Source organism: Antechinus flavipes, chromosome 3 (assembly GCF_016432865.1).
Source record: "Antechinus flavipes isolate AdamAnt ecotype Samford, QLD, Australia chromosome 3, AdamAnt_v2, whole genome shotgun sequence".
Taxonomy (NCBI): Eukaryota; Metazoa; Chordata; class Mammalia; order Dasyuromorphia; family Dasyuridae; genus Antechinus; species Antechinus flavipes.
In genome coordinates this window covers 230,229,682-230,250,843 of record NC_067400.1, presented here as the reverse complement: position 1 = coordinate 230,250,843, position 21,162 = coordinate 230,229,682, and the positions used below count along the sequence as shown (strand labels likewise).

At 33.9% G+C, this 21,162-nt stretch overlaps 1 protein-coding gene across 1 annotated transcript in view; it reads right to left on the bottom strand.

The window, feature by feature from the left end:
• Nucleotides 1-21,162, bottom strand: part of OCA2 (OCA2 melanosomal transmembrane protein) — a 533,107-nt gene that overhangs the window by 497,419 nt on the left and 14,526 nt on the right. The window contains exons 3-7 of the mRNA XM_051990569.1: nucleotides 19,825-20,013; nucleotides 14,662-14,719; nucleotides 12,902-12,974; nucleotides 3,446-3,609; nucleotides 860-942 (exon numbers count right to left, since the gene is read on the bottom strand). Coding sequence (XP_051846529.1) covers nucleotides 860-942; nucleotides 3,446-3,609; nucleotides 12,902-12,974; nucleotides 14,662-14,719; nucleotides 19,825-20,013 — 567 coding nt within the window. The remainder of the gene's footprint in view (nucleotides 1-859; nucleotides 943-3,445; nucleotides 3,610-12,901; nucleotides 12,975-14,661; nucleotides 14,720-19,824; nucleotides 20,014-21,162) is intronic.

Sequence of the window (21,162 nt, the reverse complement as noted above, 5' to 3'; positions counted from 1 at the left end):
ATGGTGACTTGCCCTTAGCCTCTAGTTATTGATATATATTATGTATCATGATGACAAATATATTATATACTTTAATATTTCAGTGATCTGTGATTTTACCAAAGTGGATAATCTCTCTACTAATATAGATTTCAATGTCTGGAAGAATGGGTAAATGATCTGTATGAGATGCTGTAGACAAGTCACTTGTCACCTTTCTAGACAAATTGGAGATGAAAGTCTTTGAATTTAACTAGACTATCCTTCAGATAGTAGAAATACAATATATCATCACTGCTCCACTTTCCTTACCTTTTGCCTTGCCCCCTGGAAAAACATCCAACCTAAAGTCCTGCTCTCCTGAGAGGCAATCCCATCTCTGAAAATAACATTTTAGGAAGGATGTCTACCATGCTTTACTTTCTCATGTCTGGTATTCTTTGAACTTCTCAGCCCCTTCCTACCACTTCTTTCATTTTTCTTATGTATTCTGCTTTCTTCTAATATAGAATATATTTGAGGATATAGAATATCTTATTTGTATCCCAGGGCTTGGTAGAGTGCTTGGTACATAATAAGCACATGATAAATGCTCTAGCTAGCTATCATATATTAAAAATTTGGGGGTTGGTTAGTAGGCTCGACAAAGCTTGTTCCCTTCTGATATATTTCAAAAAATTCAAGGTCATGCCCACCAGGACAAGGTAGCTGAAGAGGATTTAGAGGAAAATAGAGAAATTAAATAATTTTCCAGGAACATCTTGTTAACCAGAGATTATGATAATTTATGATTAGAACTCATGCCCTTTCTCTGTTTCACATTTTGGCATTGAGTAGCTCCCTCTTGCTTTTCCAAAATCTCATTTATCTGAGTACCAACCTGGTAATTATCTCAAAAGTCCTAGAAGTAACAGCTCGTTCATTTCTTCTGGAATTTAAAAAGATGGTCCAGTTATAGATGACCTAGAAAAGAGTTGACAATCATTATTTAATGGGATTATTCAGTTTTTGAAGAATTTTTATTTCAGTGTCTTCTGCAAAGAAGAAAGATGAAAAGGAAATAATTGTGCAAAATTTGGGAGAAGAGGGAAAAAATACTCATAAAGCCTCATCAACTCCAGACTGCCAAATGGCAATTGCAGGACCATATGTGTCATTGCTGTAAGTCTCAGCTGTCTAGATGATTGATTGCATGACTATTTTCACAACCTATATAAGTAGTTAAGTTTATAAATAACTTGTCACCACCAAATAACTCACTAGGAGTCAATGATAAACTGAGTAATAGTATGTAGTTATAAGTGAACTAACCAAGTAAATGAAGGAAAGATCCTTCCATATAGCTAACCCTATCTTTAGGAGAAAATATAGTGAAGTAGAAAGAATTCGCCATTGCACAATCAATGGACCTGGATTCAAATGCTAGTTATATCTATGTGACCTTGCATAAGTCAAATCATTTCTAAGGATATCACTTTTCTCATTTCTAAGGGAGTTAGACTAGATTCCACCCTCTTAAATTGTGGGTCACAACCCCATATGGTATCTCATAACTGAATTTGGGGGTGGTGAAGTTGTAATTTATTATCAATAAATGTTTTATTTCTATAACTATTTTATATACCTACATATCTGGGGTCATGTAAAATTTTCTTGGGTGAAAAGAAGTCATGAGTGGAAAAAGTTTAAGAAGCTCTGGACTAGATGATGTTTAAAAGCCCTGCCAACTGTAAAGCTATGGTCCTAATTGGGTATAATTTATTAACAGGAATAAAGAAATGATTTTGAAATAGCCTTTTATAATGATGTTTATCTTTTGGCAATGAAAAAAGATGGCAGAAGGATAATGAAAGGTATATGGAAGTTTTCATTTCATGGAGAGAGTTAATCAAGAACACTTCTATTTACCCTTAAAATAAAGATTCCCTACTCATCACAAGCTAAACAGAGATTTGATTATTCATTCCTTTACCTCAAAGAAAAGTACCCATATAGAAGTTATTTAATTTATATGATATGAAAAGACTATGGTTATATTAGAATTTTTATAACCTATTGAGCCAGAGTAAACTAAGGTTCCATTTGTAATGGATCAATACTTTATCCTAAATGTCCCAACCATGCAGAAAGTTACTGCAATTTCACAGAGTTCTCTGAGCCGTCAAGCAGACTTTCAAAAAGCTGTCTCAGTTTCATCTTAATATGCTCATTTCAATCACATCCAACTCTTCATGATCTCATTTGAGTTTTTCATGGCGGAGGTACAGGAGTGATTTGCCATTTCCTTCTCCAAATCATTTTACAGATGGGGAAACTTGGCAAACAGGGTTGAATGATTTGCCTAGTAAGAATCTGAGGCCAGATTTGAACTCAGGTTTTCCAGATTCCAAAAGCAGTATTACATCTACTGTGCTTTCTATTTGCCTTATAACCTGACTGATTTATAACTTTACTCTTTAACTAACTGGTTTATAACAACTAGAAGAGTTTATCTTCCTCCTATCCTCATCTGAGAGACCTTAATTAAATTAAATTACTCTGTAATCCTTTTTTGGCACTTTGAATTATGTGAAGGTTATAAAAGTTAATGGTCATTTGTTTCCTAGATTTAGAAGTTATCTAATTTAACATCTACTCATTTTGAAACTGAGAAAACTGAAGACCTATAAGAGTGAGTGATGTGCCAAAAGTTCCTCAAGTAAAAGATAGCAAAGACTAAATTTGGACCCAGATTGACTAAATGTAATTCACTTTTCACTACACCATGCTGCCTTATTCAGAACTGTACTTTGTCATCAATCATGCTAACCTTGTAGAAATTCTGGTTGGCTAGAAATGGAATACAAAATATTCTTACCTGAAAATAATTAAAAGGAATGTGATTTTTAAAATATGATTTAGAGTTATCTTTTTTAAAGCTTGTGCCATAATACAAAAATAGTTGATACTCTACATTTCTGACTTCTGCTTTGCTTTTCATAAGAAGATAAGTCAAATCATTCTATAAACACTAAGACACAAATATGTAATCAATTATAAGCAAATGGAAAATATGTAAGTTCTCAGTAATGCAACTGTGTTCAAGCACAATTTAATTACAGCACACAAATGCATCTTTAAGTAAAATCTAATAAAGGTAACTCTAATATGAACTTCCAGAACAAAGAAATACAAAATCTATAATGTTCCCCTAAATTTCCCAATGAAATCATTCTTTGCGGAAAATTCATACATCTGTCTTTTCACAGCAACACAGAGTAGTCACCTTGTAAAGAAATGGAGGAAAAAATATATTTGCCAGATAAGAAAAAGGTTTCAAGGCAAATTGGTGATCAATGATATCATTACATACACTTCACAACCAAATCTTTTCAAAATGAAATTTAATGTGATAAAAATGATTCAAACTTGAAAACGATGTAATATCTTCTTAAACAATTATTTTCATAGAGTTCATCATTATTACCTGCTGTTGTGGGCGTCTCCTTCGGGAGCCAGAGTCTTCTGACTGAGTAACTTCAACCACAATATACTCTTCTGCTTGGGGTCGATCAACCACACCAGCAATCAAGGACCCTGCCAGTTCTAACTTGAGTAAAGCAGAGTCGCCAATCTCTGTAAGATTCACAGCTGGTGTCCTCTTTGTTAAGAAACAAATGTCCAAATGAGAGGAATAGTAGCAACCAAACCCAAGCACCTGCAACATCAGTATCAGCAGTAGGGGTCATATTCACTTTCTACTTCAGATAGCATCACACAAGTACTTGATTTTAAAAAAGGCAAAAATGACATCTCCTAGAATCCACTCAATTCCTTATTATCCCCATTTTTCCATGCTACATCTCCAAAATTGGATTATAAATTGAGGGAAAAGTAGATTATGAAGTTTATTATAAAATTATAAACGTGAGCTCCCTAAAGGCTCAAAGTTGAATACTAAGGATTTAGAGTGATAATGGAATGGACAAAGGAACAAATTAATTAAAATCTTCTCTGACTTCCTTAAAGGAGTCAAATCTTTATAAACAGAATTCAAGAGGGAAACTGAAAATGAGAATTCTGCCACTGACACAAACCAGTAGTGTACAGAATAGAAATTATTGTAAATCATGATCTTAAATATTATTTATTATGATATGAGACAATCTGTTATAAATTCATTGCTTTCTTCTTGCTATTTTAATATAATATTAAATGTCTGGCTGCTTACCTGTATTTGACAGAATCAAAGCAACATATTAACATTTTATTGTGTGATGGTGTAAAAATAGAATTTATACAGTATTTGAAGATTTTAAAAACACTTTACAAATATCTCATTTCATCCTAATAACAACTCTGAAAGATATGCACTATTATTATTGCTACAAGAGGCAGATCTACACTCAGAGAGTTCTGTGGGAACTGAGTGTGGATCACTACATAGTATTTTCACTCTTTTTGTTGTTTGCTTGCATTTTGTTTTCTTTCTCATTTTTTTTCCTTTTTGATCTGATTTTTCTTGTGCAACAAGGTAACTGTATAAATATGTATACATATATTGGATTTAAGATATTTTTAATATGTTTAACATATATTGGGTTACTTGCCATCTAAGGGAGGGGTTGGGGACTGGGGGGAAAATTTGGAACATAAGATTTTGCAAGGGTATATGTTAAAAAATTATCCATGTATATGTTTTGAAAATAAAAATGCTTTAGTAAAAAATAATAATTTTTTTTTAAAAAGAACATGAGGCAGAACTCAGGGTCACACAGCTAATAAGTAACTGAAGTTATAAATGAACTCAGGTCCTTCTTGACTCCACTGGACCACCTAACTACTCCTATTTACAAAAGAGTTGTTATATTAATTATATATAATATTTATGAGATATATTTATATATTATATACATATATATTATATGTACATATTAGTATTTAATATGTATTATGTATAACATATATAATATGTAATTAATGTGCAAATTATATCTAAATATATGCAAATATAAAAATGATATATATTATATATAAATAATATGCAAATATAGTTGTTATGCTAATAGACCCCTCCCTTACCTCTGTCTCTCTCTGTCTCTCTCTCTCTCTTTCAGAAAAGGAAGCAGTAACCAGGTATATGGTTTCTTTCTTTTGTTCATAAAGCTGGGAATGCCTGATTCATAACTTATTTGTTCTTTAATGAGGGGGCAACATCCCGGATGACTTTCAGTCTGGCATAGTACTTGGAATACAGAAGGTATAGAGATGACCTCCAGAAGATGCTGAGAAGAAAGTTAAAGACATTGCTAAATGATGATGTGAGAAGCACCAACTGTTTGGCAAGAGATTGTAGAGATTCTTGCAAGAAGAAAGGAGTCCAGAATAGGAAGGATATAAGTGGATTTCCTTTTTCTGGCAAGCAGGTCAGCATCTGACAGAATACTTCCTCTCTCCCTCCAATTCCCTATATTCTCTGGTAGAACTTTTTTTTAAAGGAATTAGATCATTGGGAAACAAGTTGGTTGTGAAGAAAACCCAGGATTTAGTCAAAGGAATCAGATTCATAACCCCAGCTGATTGAATTCTAGGATGTCTAAGGCCCCTTTTAACTGCAACCTTCCTGCCTTTAACTCTCCATCTTTCCAATTGGACTTCCAGAAACTAGGAGTGGGAGAAGCTAGATGCTTACATGGCATTCCATATATTCTGATCCAGTGACACTGGTCTCTTTGCTTATCCTTAGACACTCCCTCTCTCCTGATGTCCGTTATTCTCACTAGCTCTCTTTTATGCACAGAAGGCTCTCCTTCCTCATCTTTACTTCCTTAATTTTATTTTTTTCCCAATCCTACCTCCTTTAGGAAGGCCTCCCCACTCTCTCTTAATTCTAGTGCCTTTCCTATGGTAATTATTACCTATTTATCCTGCATATAATTTGTTTATATCTAGTTTTTGCATATATTCTGCCCATTAGATTGGCAACTCTTCAAAGCTTTCTTTGAATCCTACTTAGCACACTGCTTGGTATATAGTAGGCACTCAGTAAATATTTATTGATGTTGTTTATTGACCAAACTCCCTGTATTCTATGCTTCCTCACCCTCATCCCATTCAGTTTTTGCTCTGCTATTGCTTGGGTATCCACTTTTCAAACCAGACCTCCAAAGATCATGCCCTGGAGAAGTTAAGCCACTCAGCTATGAACTCTCTGGGACCATGAATCCTAATCTTCATACTACCATCTCATATATATCCCCAAATATAATTAAATCATTAGTGGATGTAGCCAATACAATTTATTTTTCCACTCGCCACCCCTATAATGTGACTTCCTAGTCCAAAACACCCTTTTCTAGCACTATTCTTTAACATCCTACTTTTCACTCTACCTGTTCCCTCACCCACAGCATTAAAATATAAAATTCTGGAATGACAATATGGATTTTAACATCTTTTGGCACATAGTAAATGCTTAATAAGTTTTTAATTCATTTATTTATCCATGTTATGGTATGTCCAGTGGAACTTAGAATAAGTATTGATTTGTAATAAATTCCATTTCTTTTAATTCTCTCACAACATATGGCTCAGAAAATGCTTGTTGAATGAATAACTGCTTACTTGAAAGTAATGAAAGATGTAACATCTAAGTTTTCAATGGTAAAATTCATGAGGTTGGAAGATTACGGGGGAAACCACATACTGGCTACTAGATAAAAGATGAAAAACTAGGAATCAATAATATCCTTTAAAAATAGATGCCTTTGGAACAAAGTAACATATCTATATTTTCTCTAGCGCTGAAGAGATACCATTCAAGACAAAACAATCTCCCCAGTTCCTATAGTTTTCTAAGGGCATGGAATATAAAAGAGAGGTGAAAAGAATGGGGAATACTTTAATATGTTTTCTTTTCTTCTTTTTATATATTCACAAACCATGCATTGAGTTTTAAATGATCACTGAAAATATACCATGCCTTAAAAAAAGAAAGGCATTAATTAACCTGCCTAGTGAGGACTGCTGACCTCTTTCCTTAGCCTAATAACCTAAGGCTCCTGTGACAGATTCTTCCTTGCAGCCAGTACAGCCAACAATTTCTCAACAATGAGCTTCAGGTGCAGGTAATTGTGGTAGTTTCCTTTTATACAATACTTCTCAAATAAATCCCACAATTACTGAGATGACACATTGAGACTGGAACAAAGGAAACATGAAATTTCTGTGGGGTGGGGGGAAATGGTTTTGTTATTCCTCGGTCACTTTCTCATGAAGAAATTTTTCCCCATCAAAGTAAAATTGCTTATTGCTGGATCTTGCATGAGGTGTCTACACCCACCATCAATTCCATAGCAAAGTTGTGAATTAACATCATCCCTGACCTTGACCAGAATCTAACAAAAGAAATAGCAAGATTGCTATTTCGGTAAGAAACAATAAACACAAGAATATCCACTGCCCTTTCATGACCAACACTGAGAAACTTAGAAAATTTCTGCATTTTTTTTCCTACTAAGCAATTACAAGACTTCCAGCTGAGGCTTCAGAGCAGCCATATCCACGACTTCATTTCCCTGGAGCTTAGTTTCAATGCTTCTTTTCCCCATAATTATCATAGATAAACCTTTAAAGTAAGTTCTGGATTACTAGGATAAAGCCTGGTTATATCAGCGAGCACAGACAAAAGAAGGGGAGAATTAGAACAAAGCACTAAATGAACAGAATGTCTGCTTTTTGATAAATGCTTTTTCATTCATGCATTTGTTCATTGTGTTTGCATTTGTGTGTTTCTGTACATCTCTATGACATAGCTAGTGTCTGAGGCACTAGAATATTTCTTCTCTATGTTCTCTCATCTCTTGATCTTATGATCCTAATATTTCTTGAGCCACTTTTTGAGAGGAAGGCATTATACTTTTGCCATTCATTATCTCCTAAGATTCCCATATTTCCTCTCTTACAAATCCTACTACTCCACACACATTTTTAAAAAATAAAACCCTTAGACAGCATTTATTTGTCTGACTGACGACCATCTTTGACCAGCCATAATCTCTGGCCTCAGTTTTTTTTGTCTATTTGGAGCACTGTATTAAAAAGACATACCTCCTCCCTAATTCCCTTGTGGAAGTTATAAAGAAGACACCTTAGCTTGTTTTTCTAAGTCTTAGTTGAAAGAGTGCTCCACCATGGCAGTTTCCCTTGAGGTTCCAAGGTAGGCACAGAAAGAATTTTTAGAAGTATATTTGCTACTTGCAAAGGAAGCAAGAAGGTTAAAGGAATAAGAGTAACAAAAGTGGGTCATATTCATAGAAATGTTCAGTTTTCTTGCAGGTAAAGGTTGTTTAAACCCTGAAGCTAAGATAGAATTTTAAAGCTCTGAAGCATAAATAAAAAATCAAGTTTTCAACCAGGTACTAAGGTAATAAAACCTGAAGAACTGGTTACAGGAAAAAGTCACCCAAAGCAAGTTCCTAATGAGTTCAGAAGACATGAAGTCTCATTTCCTGGGAAATAGAGCAAAATTGAGCCTTGCTTCCAGAGTGTGTACAGCCCAATAGGTTTGACAATCATAAGAATGACATTGAAAAGGTTCAATGACTTGTCCATTTGTTGTTGTTATTGTTGTTCAGTTGTTCAGTCATTTCAGCCATGTCCTACTCTTCACCTTCTAAACTACTTAGTTTAGAGTAGTTCTTGTCAGAGATACCAATGGTTTGCCACTTTCTTCTTCAGCTCATTTTACAAATGAGGAAACTGAGGAAAAAAGGGAGAAGTGACTTGTCCAAGTTAAGCTAGCAAGAGTCTGAGGTCAGACTTGAATTTAGGAAAATGAGTCTTCCTGACTTCAGGCACTCTATCCACTGGACCATCTAACTGCCCATACTTAACAGTTAAAGAGGGATCAAAAATAATTCATTCTTCTAATAAGTCAGTTCACTATTAATATAAAAAATTGCTGACCAGAAAGCTATACCTAGATGTGCAAAAACTCTGGAAGCAAACTTGATTCATTTAAAAAGTGTCTCAGATCTACAATAACAACAATAATATTAAAAGAAAACTATAAATGATTAAGTTATTATGAATATTATAAATATTCAAGTCAACTACAAAGGACCTATGAAGGAAGATGCTATCCACCTCCAAAGAAAGAGCTGACAAATAAAACTATGTATAGTATGATTTTATATATAAATACATATCTATGTCTAATGCTGGATTTCTCTAGTGTGGGTGGGAAAGGAGAGAGAAAAAAAATATTTCAGATACTTAAAAAGAAAGCTCAGAAAGCCGAGTAGCTTTGAAAATGATATGCATTATTTATCGCATAGTTTGTTTTGTTGTGGTCGTTGTTGTTTTTAAGTAAAGTGTGAAATGGAGATTCATGACTTTACATTGAACCATGTATTTGAATTGTATTATGCATATGGAATTTTGGGAGAGTATATTTAATTAAAATCAAAAATCAAAACTATTTTTAAGAATTTTTTTAAGTTACCTAAAGTAAGAGAAGCTATTACTATTGGAAAGGCTGCAAAAGTCTTTATAAAATGTGTGTGCTTTCTTTCCTCCTGTCAGTAAAGAGATAGTAGGTAGATTACAGCTAATGCTACATGTTGTAAATGTGGTTGCCAGAATGATTTATTTTTCTTTGTTATACTGGAGGGTTCTTGGGATGGGGTTTGCAGAAAAGTGATGGTGGTATGAAAACATTTTTAAGGTATATGATGTCTGCTTACCAGAAGGATTATTATTAATCTGGCTTTTCCCCATTATACCATAAACTGAGACCAAAGACCAGATTTCATATTTTTGTGTCCTTCATATTGCATAATACAGTGGTGGGTACACAGTGTTCAATAAAGAAGCAGAAAAATGTAGTTCAAATTATTAATTGATTTTAATTAAAAAGTAAATATATAGAAAAATATATCAAGATAAATGAACAAAAACAAAATCAAAGAGGTGGTGATGGTTTATGAATAGCTTCTATGTTGGAAAGTCACATCCAAATATTTGCTATAAAGTATATTTAATTGTAAAGGTAAGTTCATAATAAATATTTTAGGAAATTGCCTCTTATTGGTGCTGACCATATCCATCTCATGAATAAGAACACATTTTCAGTTTGATGGTGCAATGCATTAGGATGCTGTACTTGGAATCAGAAAGATATGAGTTTGAATTATGCCTCCGATTCTTTTAATTGTGGGATCCTGGAAAAAATTATTTCACTGCATTGTACCTCGTCTGTAAAATAGAGTTAATAATAGTTCCTCACAATATTGTTGTGAGGATCAAATAAGGATATATTTTTAACAGCCTTGAAAACCTTAAAGAACTATAAAAAGTCAAGTTTTTATTATTATTATTGTCATGAAGATAACAGAGGATTGAAGGAAAGTGAATAGGTAAAAGATTAAGAGAACAAAGAGAATAATGTGAATATTGTGATTCAGAGATAATCTTTGAAAAATATTCGCCAATAAAAACAGCATTTTTTTAAGAGACACCAAAGGGCAACTCAATTTACATGAGTAACCCACTTGGTGATCTGACTTGGAGGCAGCTAGATGGCACACTGCATAAGTCACTGGTCCAAAGTCAGAAACTTCGATGTTGAGATCTGACCTTGGACACTTAGCAGCTGGATGACCCTGGGCAAATCATTTCATTTCTACTTGCCTCAAAGCCTTAAAGCAAAATGAGATTCATAATACCACTTACCTCTTAAAGTTACTGTGAGATTTAAATGAGATAATATTTGTGAAGGACTTAGTATAATAGCTGACACATAGGAGGAGGTTAAATAATGCTTATTTCCCTTTCTACATTTCTTCAAAAATCCAAAACACAACTAAAACAGTATCGTTTTGAGAAAAGTATTGTATAATACTTAAAATTCCATGAGAATATAAGTTGTTAAACGTATGATTGTTTTTATTCATCAGAAATCAGTTTCTTCTCCAACCCATACCCTTCCCCCTCAAAAAAATCTCCAAACAATAAAGAAAATAGCCACTTTCCGATCAAAACTTAACTGGTTTAGAACTGTGTAAATTAAGATTATTGATTTACGAGACTTAGATATCTAGTTTTGTGCAGCAATTCCTGGGGTAAAAGGGAGAGCAGATCACAAGCAGCAAGGAATTTAAAGAGAGAAAGGATATAGCCGAACACGGATGCAGTCAACAGTGACAATTAAAGAGGAGAAATAAGACATCAATATTGATAATTGGAGTCTCAGACTGCACACCATTTGGTGTGGGAGATAATGTCCCTACAAATACTCCTGAGAGTAAAACTATGCTGTTATAGTATATGTATTGATGTTCACAATGATAACTTTGCCTCATCAAAAAATGCTATATTACACTGGGCAAAGGGCTTTATAAGACACAGCAGTAAAAAAACATCTTATAAATATAGATAAAGGTCTGCAGACTTAAATTATGTGGAATTCCCTGATAATGATACTGATGGCATGTTCTCACCTTATGAGAATTTTTATTTTATAATAGTGTTTTACATATTTAATATATATAGGACTGCTTGCCATCTAGGGGAGGGGGTAGAGGGAGGGAGGGGGAAAATCGGAACAGAAGTGAGTGCAAGGGATAATGTTGTAAAAAATTACCCTGACATGGGTTCTGTCAATAAAAAGTTAGTATAAAATTTTTTTAAAAGAAGAAAAAAAATAGTGTTTTAAAAAGTCATTTTCTGGGGAAGAGGTCCATCTCACATTAAATATTTTATACTTATAACTTAAAAGTATGCCAAGAAAAATGCCAGAATACCAAGAAATACAAAAGATACCAAGAAAAAAATTATCTTTCAGAATACTAAGTGTATTATTTTTCTTTTAAAATTTAATTATCTCAAATGATAGATGTTGTCAAGGTAATAATCTCAAACATTATTTACCATCAAACTTTCAGCCTACTGTTGTCATCTAGTTCAGATGGTGAGATGTTGTTATTGAACCCAGGCTCAGGAATGAGATTCTGTTGCAGGAAGTTGTTCATCTAAGTTCATTTTTTAAAAATAGTTTACATGTTCTAAATTGACAGCCTGGGAGAATTCAATATAATTTCATTTTCAACACTAAGAAACTACTCCAACATGGCAAAGGAGAATTCAAATTGTAAAAGCCATCACTATTATTTATGTTTTGTGGTATCTGTACCATTTCACCAAACACTGAGAAAGAAAGAAAAATGGTTCATGTCTGACTGTTGGGACAAGAAGAGTTATCTTGCCATAAAGTACTGACATTAACAAGTCAGCTCTGGAATGCAAGGGAGATATAATGCACAGGCTACAGAGGGGTCCCTTGCTAAGGGTTTTAGAATTCAATTCAATACTGATCTCTTTTATTGGTTTTTGTCACACAGATATAGCATTTACTGCCTTTGTTTCCCTCATGTTTCCTGCCATGACTTATTTGTTTTCTAGGATCTAGGTAGCATTATACTCCATTGGAAACACCGATCCCAACATATATTATTAGAGGTCCTATTCTTTTCTGATTAATACAGATAGATTCCTGTGACCTCTCAAGTCTTAGAGCATTATGAATCAGATTTATATTCAAACATCAGACTTCAAAATATGCACAAGGCTATTTAAAGAGAGGCAACAATAATCACAGTTATGAGAGAAGAATTTTGAAATTTCTATATACCCCTGACTCTCTGCATGATTTTTCACAATTCAATCAACTGCTATGGGAGCTCTTCCTCCCCTCATGTTATTTAGAATATGCCATATTTCACCAAGTATTCTGCTACAAATGCACATGAGTAGGCACTTTAGGTAGAAGAATCATAATCTATGCTGTGGAATTCAAAGAAAAATGATATATTTTCACATGGTCTGCAATTCTAAAATTCTCATTTGACTGGTGATTGAAAACCTCAGGGCATATTTTGGATACAGTAGCTTTCCAGAGGTGACACAGCCAACATCTGCCAGGATTTTCCATGATCTGGATATGTGCTAAATAAAATCTGTAATAATTAGAAAATAAAATTATAAATAAACACATTAACTAAGATGATTCAATTTCAATTTAACAAATATTCATTAAATACTATTGACAAGGCACTGTGCTAGGCAATGGAGAGGTATGTTAATGAAATTATAGCAATGGCATTTAATTAATCTTGTCAACAGATGCAAAATAGTATAATAATGGTATTAATTTATGGATCTAAAAATTTTCCACCTTATTCTCAATTATTCTTTCTTGAGAATCTGTAACACTTTTAGCTACAGTGAATCCTGATGATTGATCAACAATTACTTTACATTGCAAAATAAAGCAACTACAAAGATCCTGCAACAAAAATTAAATCACCAAATACTGATGGAGTAATTTTCCTACACTTCAGAATTAATTAAAAAGACAATCAATTTAATGTCTATAAGGAAAATGAGTGGTGCTTGCATTTAACAAGACTAAATGAGACTTATGGATCACTAAGAGGTTACACATAAGTTATAATCTAAACATGTGCAGCAGTCTGATGACCCAATATCTCAAGTTTTGAAACAAAGACTACCAATAATATTCTGGGCAAATGTCTACTTAACACCAAAAGACCCAACAAGAAGGAGAGTGACAAGGGAACACACAAAGCAAGTTATAGTTACCTTTCAATTAATTATGAATGATTTATCAATGATTTATTTAACTGTTATAAGCAGTAAAAAACGTTTTAAAAAACTTGAGTCACAGACAAGTTTCTGCCTGCAACTCACTCAGTATATACCTATGAGACTTCCCCTTTCTTCATAGTTCCCCAGATCATCAGTTGATGAAATGAAAATTATTCAAAAAATAAAAATTAATTTTAACATTAATTTTGGTTTTCAAACATTTCAGTCATATCTGATTCTTCATGACCTCAATAGAGTTTTCTTGGCAAAGATACTGGAACAGTTTGCCATTTCCTTTCTCCAGCTTGTTTTATAGATGAGGAAACTGAGGCAGAGTTAAGTTTAGATTTGCTTAGGGTCACACAATTAGTAAGTGTCTAAGGCCAGATTTGAACTCAGGAAAATGATTCTGTATGACTCCAGATACCCAGCACTTTATCCACTGGGCCACCTAACTGCCCAATATTAGCTTAAGAAAATCTTAATTGGAAAGTTAAATCTGCAGGAAAAATGGTCTAAATCCTTTCAAAACACCATAAAGTACCTTTTTAGATTGCTCATCATGTAGGAAACCAATGGCCTCAATTGATCAAGAGATGATCATATTCCAAGGGACTATGGAGCAAACAAGAAAGTCACAAACCGAGGACATTCTTCTCTATCCAACATGAGGCTCCATTTTTGCTAAAAATCGATCTAGCACTAGCTAACTGAAACAAGAAAGACTTGGAAAGAATTCATGTTCTCTGAAGAAGTGAGCAGCAGCGGATGAAATGCCGATCTTCGTGTCAAGAATACTTGATTTCAAATAGTGCATTGTATTCTTACTTGCTCTGTGACTCTGGATTGCAATATTGATTAAATGGGGAATAAAAAACCTAATTCACAGAGTTTTTGCAAGGATCCAGTAAGGTAACATAGAGGACCATAGGAATGTTATCTACTATTATAGCTGAGTGATCTGATGAAAAATCTAGATAAACCCATTATAATTATAGTTACTCTGGGTCAAAATTTCTAAATGACAATACTTACAGAACATACAACTCCAAAGATAAAAAGGCCTGTGACTTTCAGACATTTTAAGCAGCTTCTAAAAATAAAAGAAACATGCTTTTTAGAAACATATTAAGATGGAAATCCATGCAGCAGATTTGCTGAAACACCAACAGCTGTAAATGGCTAGAATGATCAATCTTTGTCTTTTTCTTCAATATTTCAAGGGTCTATAATGTTGTCATTGTGGTTACTCCCTCCATCAATGCAGATTGCACTCACTCTATAATTTAATAGATGACCTTCCAGAGTTCCTGTAGCCAAAACTATTCATCATTTTGCAGCCAGCTGTTTGCTTCTCCAAAAATGAGCTAGACTAATCCTCTGAACACAACCTGATCATCTTAAATAAATTGCTGAGTATACAAAATAACATTGGGATGATAACTTGAAAAAAACAGTGGATTATTTCTGAATAGAATACTTTTTTAAAGAAAAGAGATTTGATCAAAACTTACTTGGTGAAAAATAAACCAGTTCCAATCCTTACAAACAGCTAAGTGGCATGGTGAATTGAGAGCTAGGCTAGACAACAACACTTCAATATAAATCCAGAATCAGAAAGTTATTATCTGAGTGACTACAAAAGTCAGAGACTACTTCTGTTTGCCTCAGTTTCCTCCACTTAGTAGTAGGAATAATAATAGTGTAATAATAGCATCTATCTCCTAGGAATGTTATGAGGAACAAAATAATATTTATAAATTGCTTAACACAATACTTGATGTATAATAAACACTTAATAAATGCTCCTTTCCCTTCCTTCCCCCATTCTGGGGAAAAAAACTAAAGTATTTTAAAGACTTGAGTTTTCTAAATCTTTCACACTAAAAATTATATATTTGTTTCTTGGTTTTAATTTTTTAATTTTTATTTTTTGTAACATTATATAATATAATAATATAAAAGATATGACAGTCAAGTTACTTCACAAGATGTAATAGAAATACTCTATTTTCAAATGCTATTTTAAGTAAAATACACTAACCAAATATTCTGACTGGTCCAAAGCCAAAGAGCAACTTGAGGGGAAAGAAAAATGATTATTACTCAGTCTGACTGACATTACTGCCTACATTAGCAAAACTTTTTAAGAATATACAAGTTTGTATCCCCCGTGCTTAGTTCAATGTCTAGCACATTGTAGGTACTTAATAAATATTGATTGATTGATTAATTGATCAATAAATTGCTAGTATCCTTTCTCTGGAAATAATTTGTGTATCTTTTATATTTAACTTCCTTGATAATTTTTATTTCCCAAAATGTAAGCTCAGAAACTATTTTGATTTTTCTTTGCATCCCCAGAGGTTAGCACAGTACCTACCTAGGTGCTTAACAAATTCTTCTTTAAGTGTATATGTGTATCTATGTATGCATGTATATATATGTATATACATGTGTGTATATATATGTATATGTGTACATATATATATACGTTTGTGTATATGTGTGTATGTGTATGTATATACATTTTTATACTAAGCAGACCTCTTTAACTATTCTGCCCATCTGATAAAACACCAACAGCTTTAATCCACCATTTTTTCAAGACGTTCTGAACCTTTGAAACTTTTGAAAATGTTAAAACCTTATTCAACATTCTTTCAGATTTAATACATTTGATAAATTACCATTCCACACTTCCAAATTATGTTTCAACAGTTCCTATTTAAATGGGAATCATAATGACATTTCTTTTTTAAAAATATGAAGCATTAATTGAACTGCTTCAAGTTCAGTACTACTTATTCCTACATAACTCAAATGCATACAACATAATTCAAATGCAGAGTTGACAAGCTTAAAAGATTTTTTTAAGTTACTTCATTTATCATGTACAGCACTTTCTAGACATGTCAACCAAATACAATAATGAGTTTTGTCCTCATTTTAAGTGGTATTAAATAATTTTAATTTTATTACTTCTGTCTAGTATGTAAGTGTACAATAAGATGAACTTTAAGACATAGCTTAACTATAACAAGGAACCAAGGAAGTATCTCTAAACAAAAGGCTAATAGAATGCTAAAGAGGAAATTCAGAAATCAACTCATTTTTCAATAAGAAAACTGGGTCTCAGAATAAAAAAATAACTTGCTAAAGTTATCACTGCCCAGTGATTTTTCAATGCATTAAGGTGAAATTTGCATGCAAGAAAGCCCTTCTGCAGAAAATGGGATGTAAGCTGAATCTCAAAGAAAATAAGAAAAAAAATAGGAGGCAGAGGTAAAGAGGAAAAATATTCTAGGTGAAGGGGACAAATTGTGCAAAATGTAGTTAGAATAAATAGATGAGAAACCACAAGTTGATAAGTAGGTCCAGATTGTCCAATAGATACAAGAGTGATAGAGAACACATTCAGCCCCCAGATTGTGGGTTCTTGTGTCATGGACATCTGGTAGTCTGGTGAAATTCATGGTTCCCTTCTCAAAAAAATATTTTAAAATTGTAATGTACATAAAATTATGAGGGAAGTTTTTTAAGTTTGATTTTCAGAACAAACTCGAGAGGCAAAGGGAATAGAATTGTTATCCCCCATTTATAATCAAGGAAATGGATATGACTATACTATGTGTTTCTAGTCACCTAGGTAATTCATAGTGTAATGGCTAATCAAAGCAAGCACTAGAACCTATCTTCAAACTCTCTTATGCTCTTTATACAATTCCACGTCCTCTCTCTCCCTCAAAAGCCTTTCTCTTTATAGAAATGATGTGGTTATACGAAGTAGATTTGGGAGAGCATAATAGTTCATTCAACATAAAGAAATCATTTCATAGATGTCTCTCAAAGAACAAAGATTTCCCATTTGTAACATGAAATAGCTCATGGGTTTAATTAGAAATGACCAAGAAAAGCAGTTATTAAGCAATATTCTTCTAATTCAGGGACCTTTAAAATCTTAGGGGATAGAAGGAGCCAGGACAGGGTCTAAGGAGGAAGGGGAGCAGTGTGGGAGGAGTTTGGGAAGAAATGGGGGGATGAAGAAGGAACCAGAGAGTCTCCTTGACTGATCTGGTCCCAGGCTTATCTAAAGATCTGGAGACAGAATGGATAGATGAAAGTTACTAACAATGGAGGCAGGATGAGTTGCTTAAGAGTTATGGCTTCATATCCTTATTTGCTAACAAAATAGGGACCACTAGCATTTCCTAACAAGGAGAACAAAATGGGTTGGTTTAGAGTTCACATCAGAAGTACAAGAGGGAAAAAATATCTTTCTCCAGCAGTCATACCACGTAACCCAACTTCCCAAATATAACTTCTGAATAAAACTGTTAGAAAAATGGAGAAAAGAAGAAAGGAGGGGAAAAACAAAGGAAGGAAGGAAGGAACAATGGTCCATTAGGCTTTCCTAAGATAAATCTCAAATTTTGAAGCCTCCCCCATTTCCTCATATACATACTTATCCTGAGATTTCTCATCCACTTCTCCCAACTCTGCACTTTGCACTGGCTGTCCCCTTTACCTAGAAAGTAATTCCTCCTCACCTCCACCTCCCAGTTTTCCTGGACTCCTTTAAGATTCAGCTCAAATCCCATTTTATGCATGAATTTGTTGAAAAGAGGCATAATTTTATGAGGATAATGTATTGTAGATAGATATGAAATCAGACTAAGGATAAAGGAAAGAGGCAGGTTGTTTTGTCCTGTGCAGTAGAAGGGAAAGACATAACTCAACTCAATCTCAAGACAAATTAAATCCCATTGTCACACATTTAAACCAAGCCTAGAATTGATCAGAACCATTTTTTTTCCAGTTACATCAGCTAAAGACTAAAGCTTTAACTCGACCTACCAAGACATAATTTATATTACATAAATGATATATGATTATTAAAAGCTATAGAAAAGTATTGTAATTCCTCTCATCACTCCCTTAGCCTTCTCAACTTCCACTGCAGCAGCCTCATCTTAAAGATACCTCATGATGGAGATCCCCTCCTCTTTTTGAAGAGTTCTTCCCTAGAGTCTCCATTTAAGCAAGAGCCCACTCTCCTGGCTCCACTTCTGACAGTCCAGATTTTTACAATACCCTTTTATATATTGCCTTCACTCTTTAGGAATATAAGCTCCTTGTGATGTGGACTTTGAGCTTATTCTCTTCCCCTCATCAGGAAAAAGCCCATCTGGCTATTATCAGGCATAACCAAGTCCCAGACTATCCTGTTTGTCTAGAGTGATTTGTGAGAAGAGAAGTCTTTAACAACCTCCACAGTCTACCCCTCAAACCTCTGGGCATCTTTAAACAATTTTGAGATACTGATTAACACATCTTTACCTGGGATCTGGTCTGCCAGGTGCATTCCATCTGGCTCTTTTTTGATCCTTTCCTCTGAACTACCAAATTCTTCCCTGGTATTTCCCCTCTTCCCTTGAGAAACTCCTAAGGTTGTATTTTCTCTATAAAAGATGTGCCCACAAAAAAAAAAAATATATATATATATTTGCTGAGTCCTTTCCAGAACTAAGCCCACTATGAGATACTCTATCCCTCATAGTCTTCCCTTTAAGGTACATTTCTCTTTAATATAGCTAACTGGTTAATCTGCTAAACTACTCTATAGATCTAACCTGCCAGTACATGGCATACTCAGGCTTTGTGATGTATAGTAGTGTATTCTTTTAATGAATGTCTTCCAAACTCTTTTCCTTGGTAACCCTATTGCTCTCTCAACTCTATTTCATTTTACTGCTCTGGTGCCTATTTTATTTCTTCATTTTGTCTATAACCTTTTCTTCTAAATAAAACTACCTTTGGGCAAAGAGAATGGCCATTGTGAAATTGTCATATATTTATTTTAAACTAGGAATTGCTGCCCTGACCTCTTTACTTGAGGGTAGGATTTATCTTTCTTTTTTTCTGAGGCAATAAGGGTTAAGTGACTTGCCCAGGGTCACAGAAACACCAGAAAGTGTTAAGTGTCTGAGGTCAGATTTTAACTCAGGTCCTTCTGACTTCAGGGCTGGTGCTTTATTCTTTGTACCACTTAGCTGCCCCTATCTTTCTTTTTGTTTATATTCCTTTTTCCAGACTTTAGCCCATTGCCTAGCACACACCAAAAACTAAATAAATGCTTTATCTACCTAGAATGAGTTTCCAGTGGTAACACTTGAGATATAAAGGAAGTATTCTTACCTCAGTTTTGATAGATTGAATTTGACGGGAAAACTGTCCAGAAATTCACTCTTCTCTGAGGAAGCAGATGTGGAGAAGCTGACAATTTCATTTCCTAACAGGCATCTTTGCTCCCACTCAACAGAGCTACTGTCCCAAGATTCATCATCCATGAGTGAAACTGAATGGTAAATAGTCCTGCATTGTAATCTGGAAAACATTTTTTTAAGTTATTTTTTTTTCAATAAAGATTTAGGTAAACATCCATGTAATCAAGTCATTTTATTGGGGAGAATTACAAATGAGCTAATGACCCCCTTACTCATATAAAATGGAAATTTTTTCTGAAGTCACAAGATCCTAAGACTGAAATCTGGGGAGGGGTGAGGAGGGGACAGGGGGGAATTTTACAAGCCATCTAATCCAAAATTCCTATTTTACAGATGAGAAATTGAAGTTTAGAGAGGTTAGATGTCTTGCAAAGCATCACATAGTCAAGAGTAAGCAGCAGAACCAGATTTGAATGCAAGTCCTCCAACTCAATATCGATCTCTTTCCCTACAGTTTCAAGCTGCCTGGCCATAGAATTCTTGCTCAGAAGAAGCCCAATTCTTATTTAGTCTATTTATCAGTCTATCAGTAATTACTTATAAATAGAGCTTTTCTCAAAAAAGGGTTGCTTGTTCCTGTTGGTGGATATCTACAGCAAAAGCCAAACTAGTTCCACTGAGTTCCTATTCAGTGTAAAACAACATCACTCTTTTTAATCCAAATATAAATCAAGGCTCAATAAAGTTTAACTACAATTCCTTAATATAACTGATATAATAAAATTTCATATAAATGACTCCTTTTTTCCTATGTGAAGTCCTTCTGGGGTCTTCTTTTATGGGATTGGAAGCAGTATAATTTAGTTTATAGCTCTTTGTCCCCTATTAAACATGGACCTGAGAAGAAGTTGCATGTAATTATCTATGCTTGACTAGCTAGGCAGTGGAATGTGAACAGAACGCAATAGAATGAGTTATAGGGGAATCTAAGATACAAGATAGTTGTATCTTAAGTTTAAAAAATTAGATGGTAAGGGAAAGGGAAGGAGAGAGAGCAAAGAATATGCACTTATAAACCATCTATTATGTGCTAGATATAGTGTTAGCTAGTATCTGAAGTCTGATTCAAAACTCAGGTCTTCTTGACTCCAAGCCCCATGATTTGTCCAATACCATCAATCACATCAAGAGAAATCTACTCATTTTACAACTGGAAAATATAAGACCTCAAAATTTGAAGTGATTCACCCAAAGTCACATAAGTAGTAAACAACAGAGCCAGGAATTTAACTCAAGTCTACATATGCTA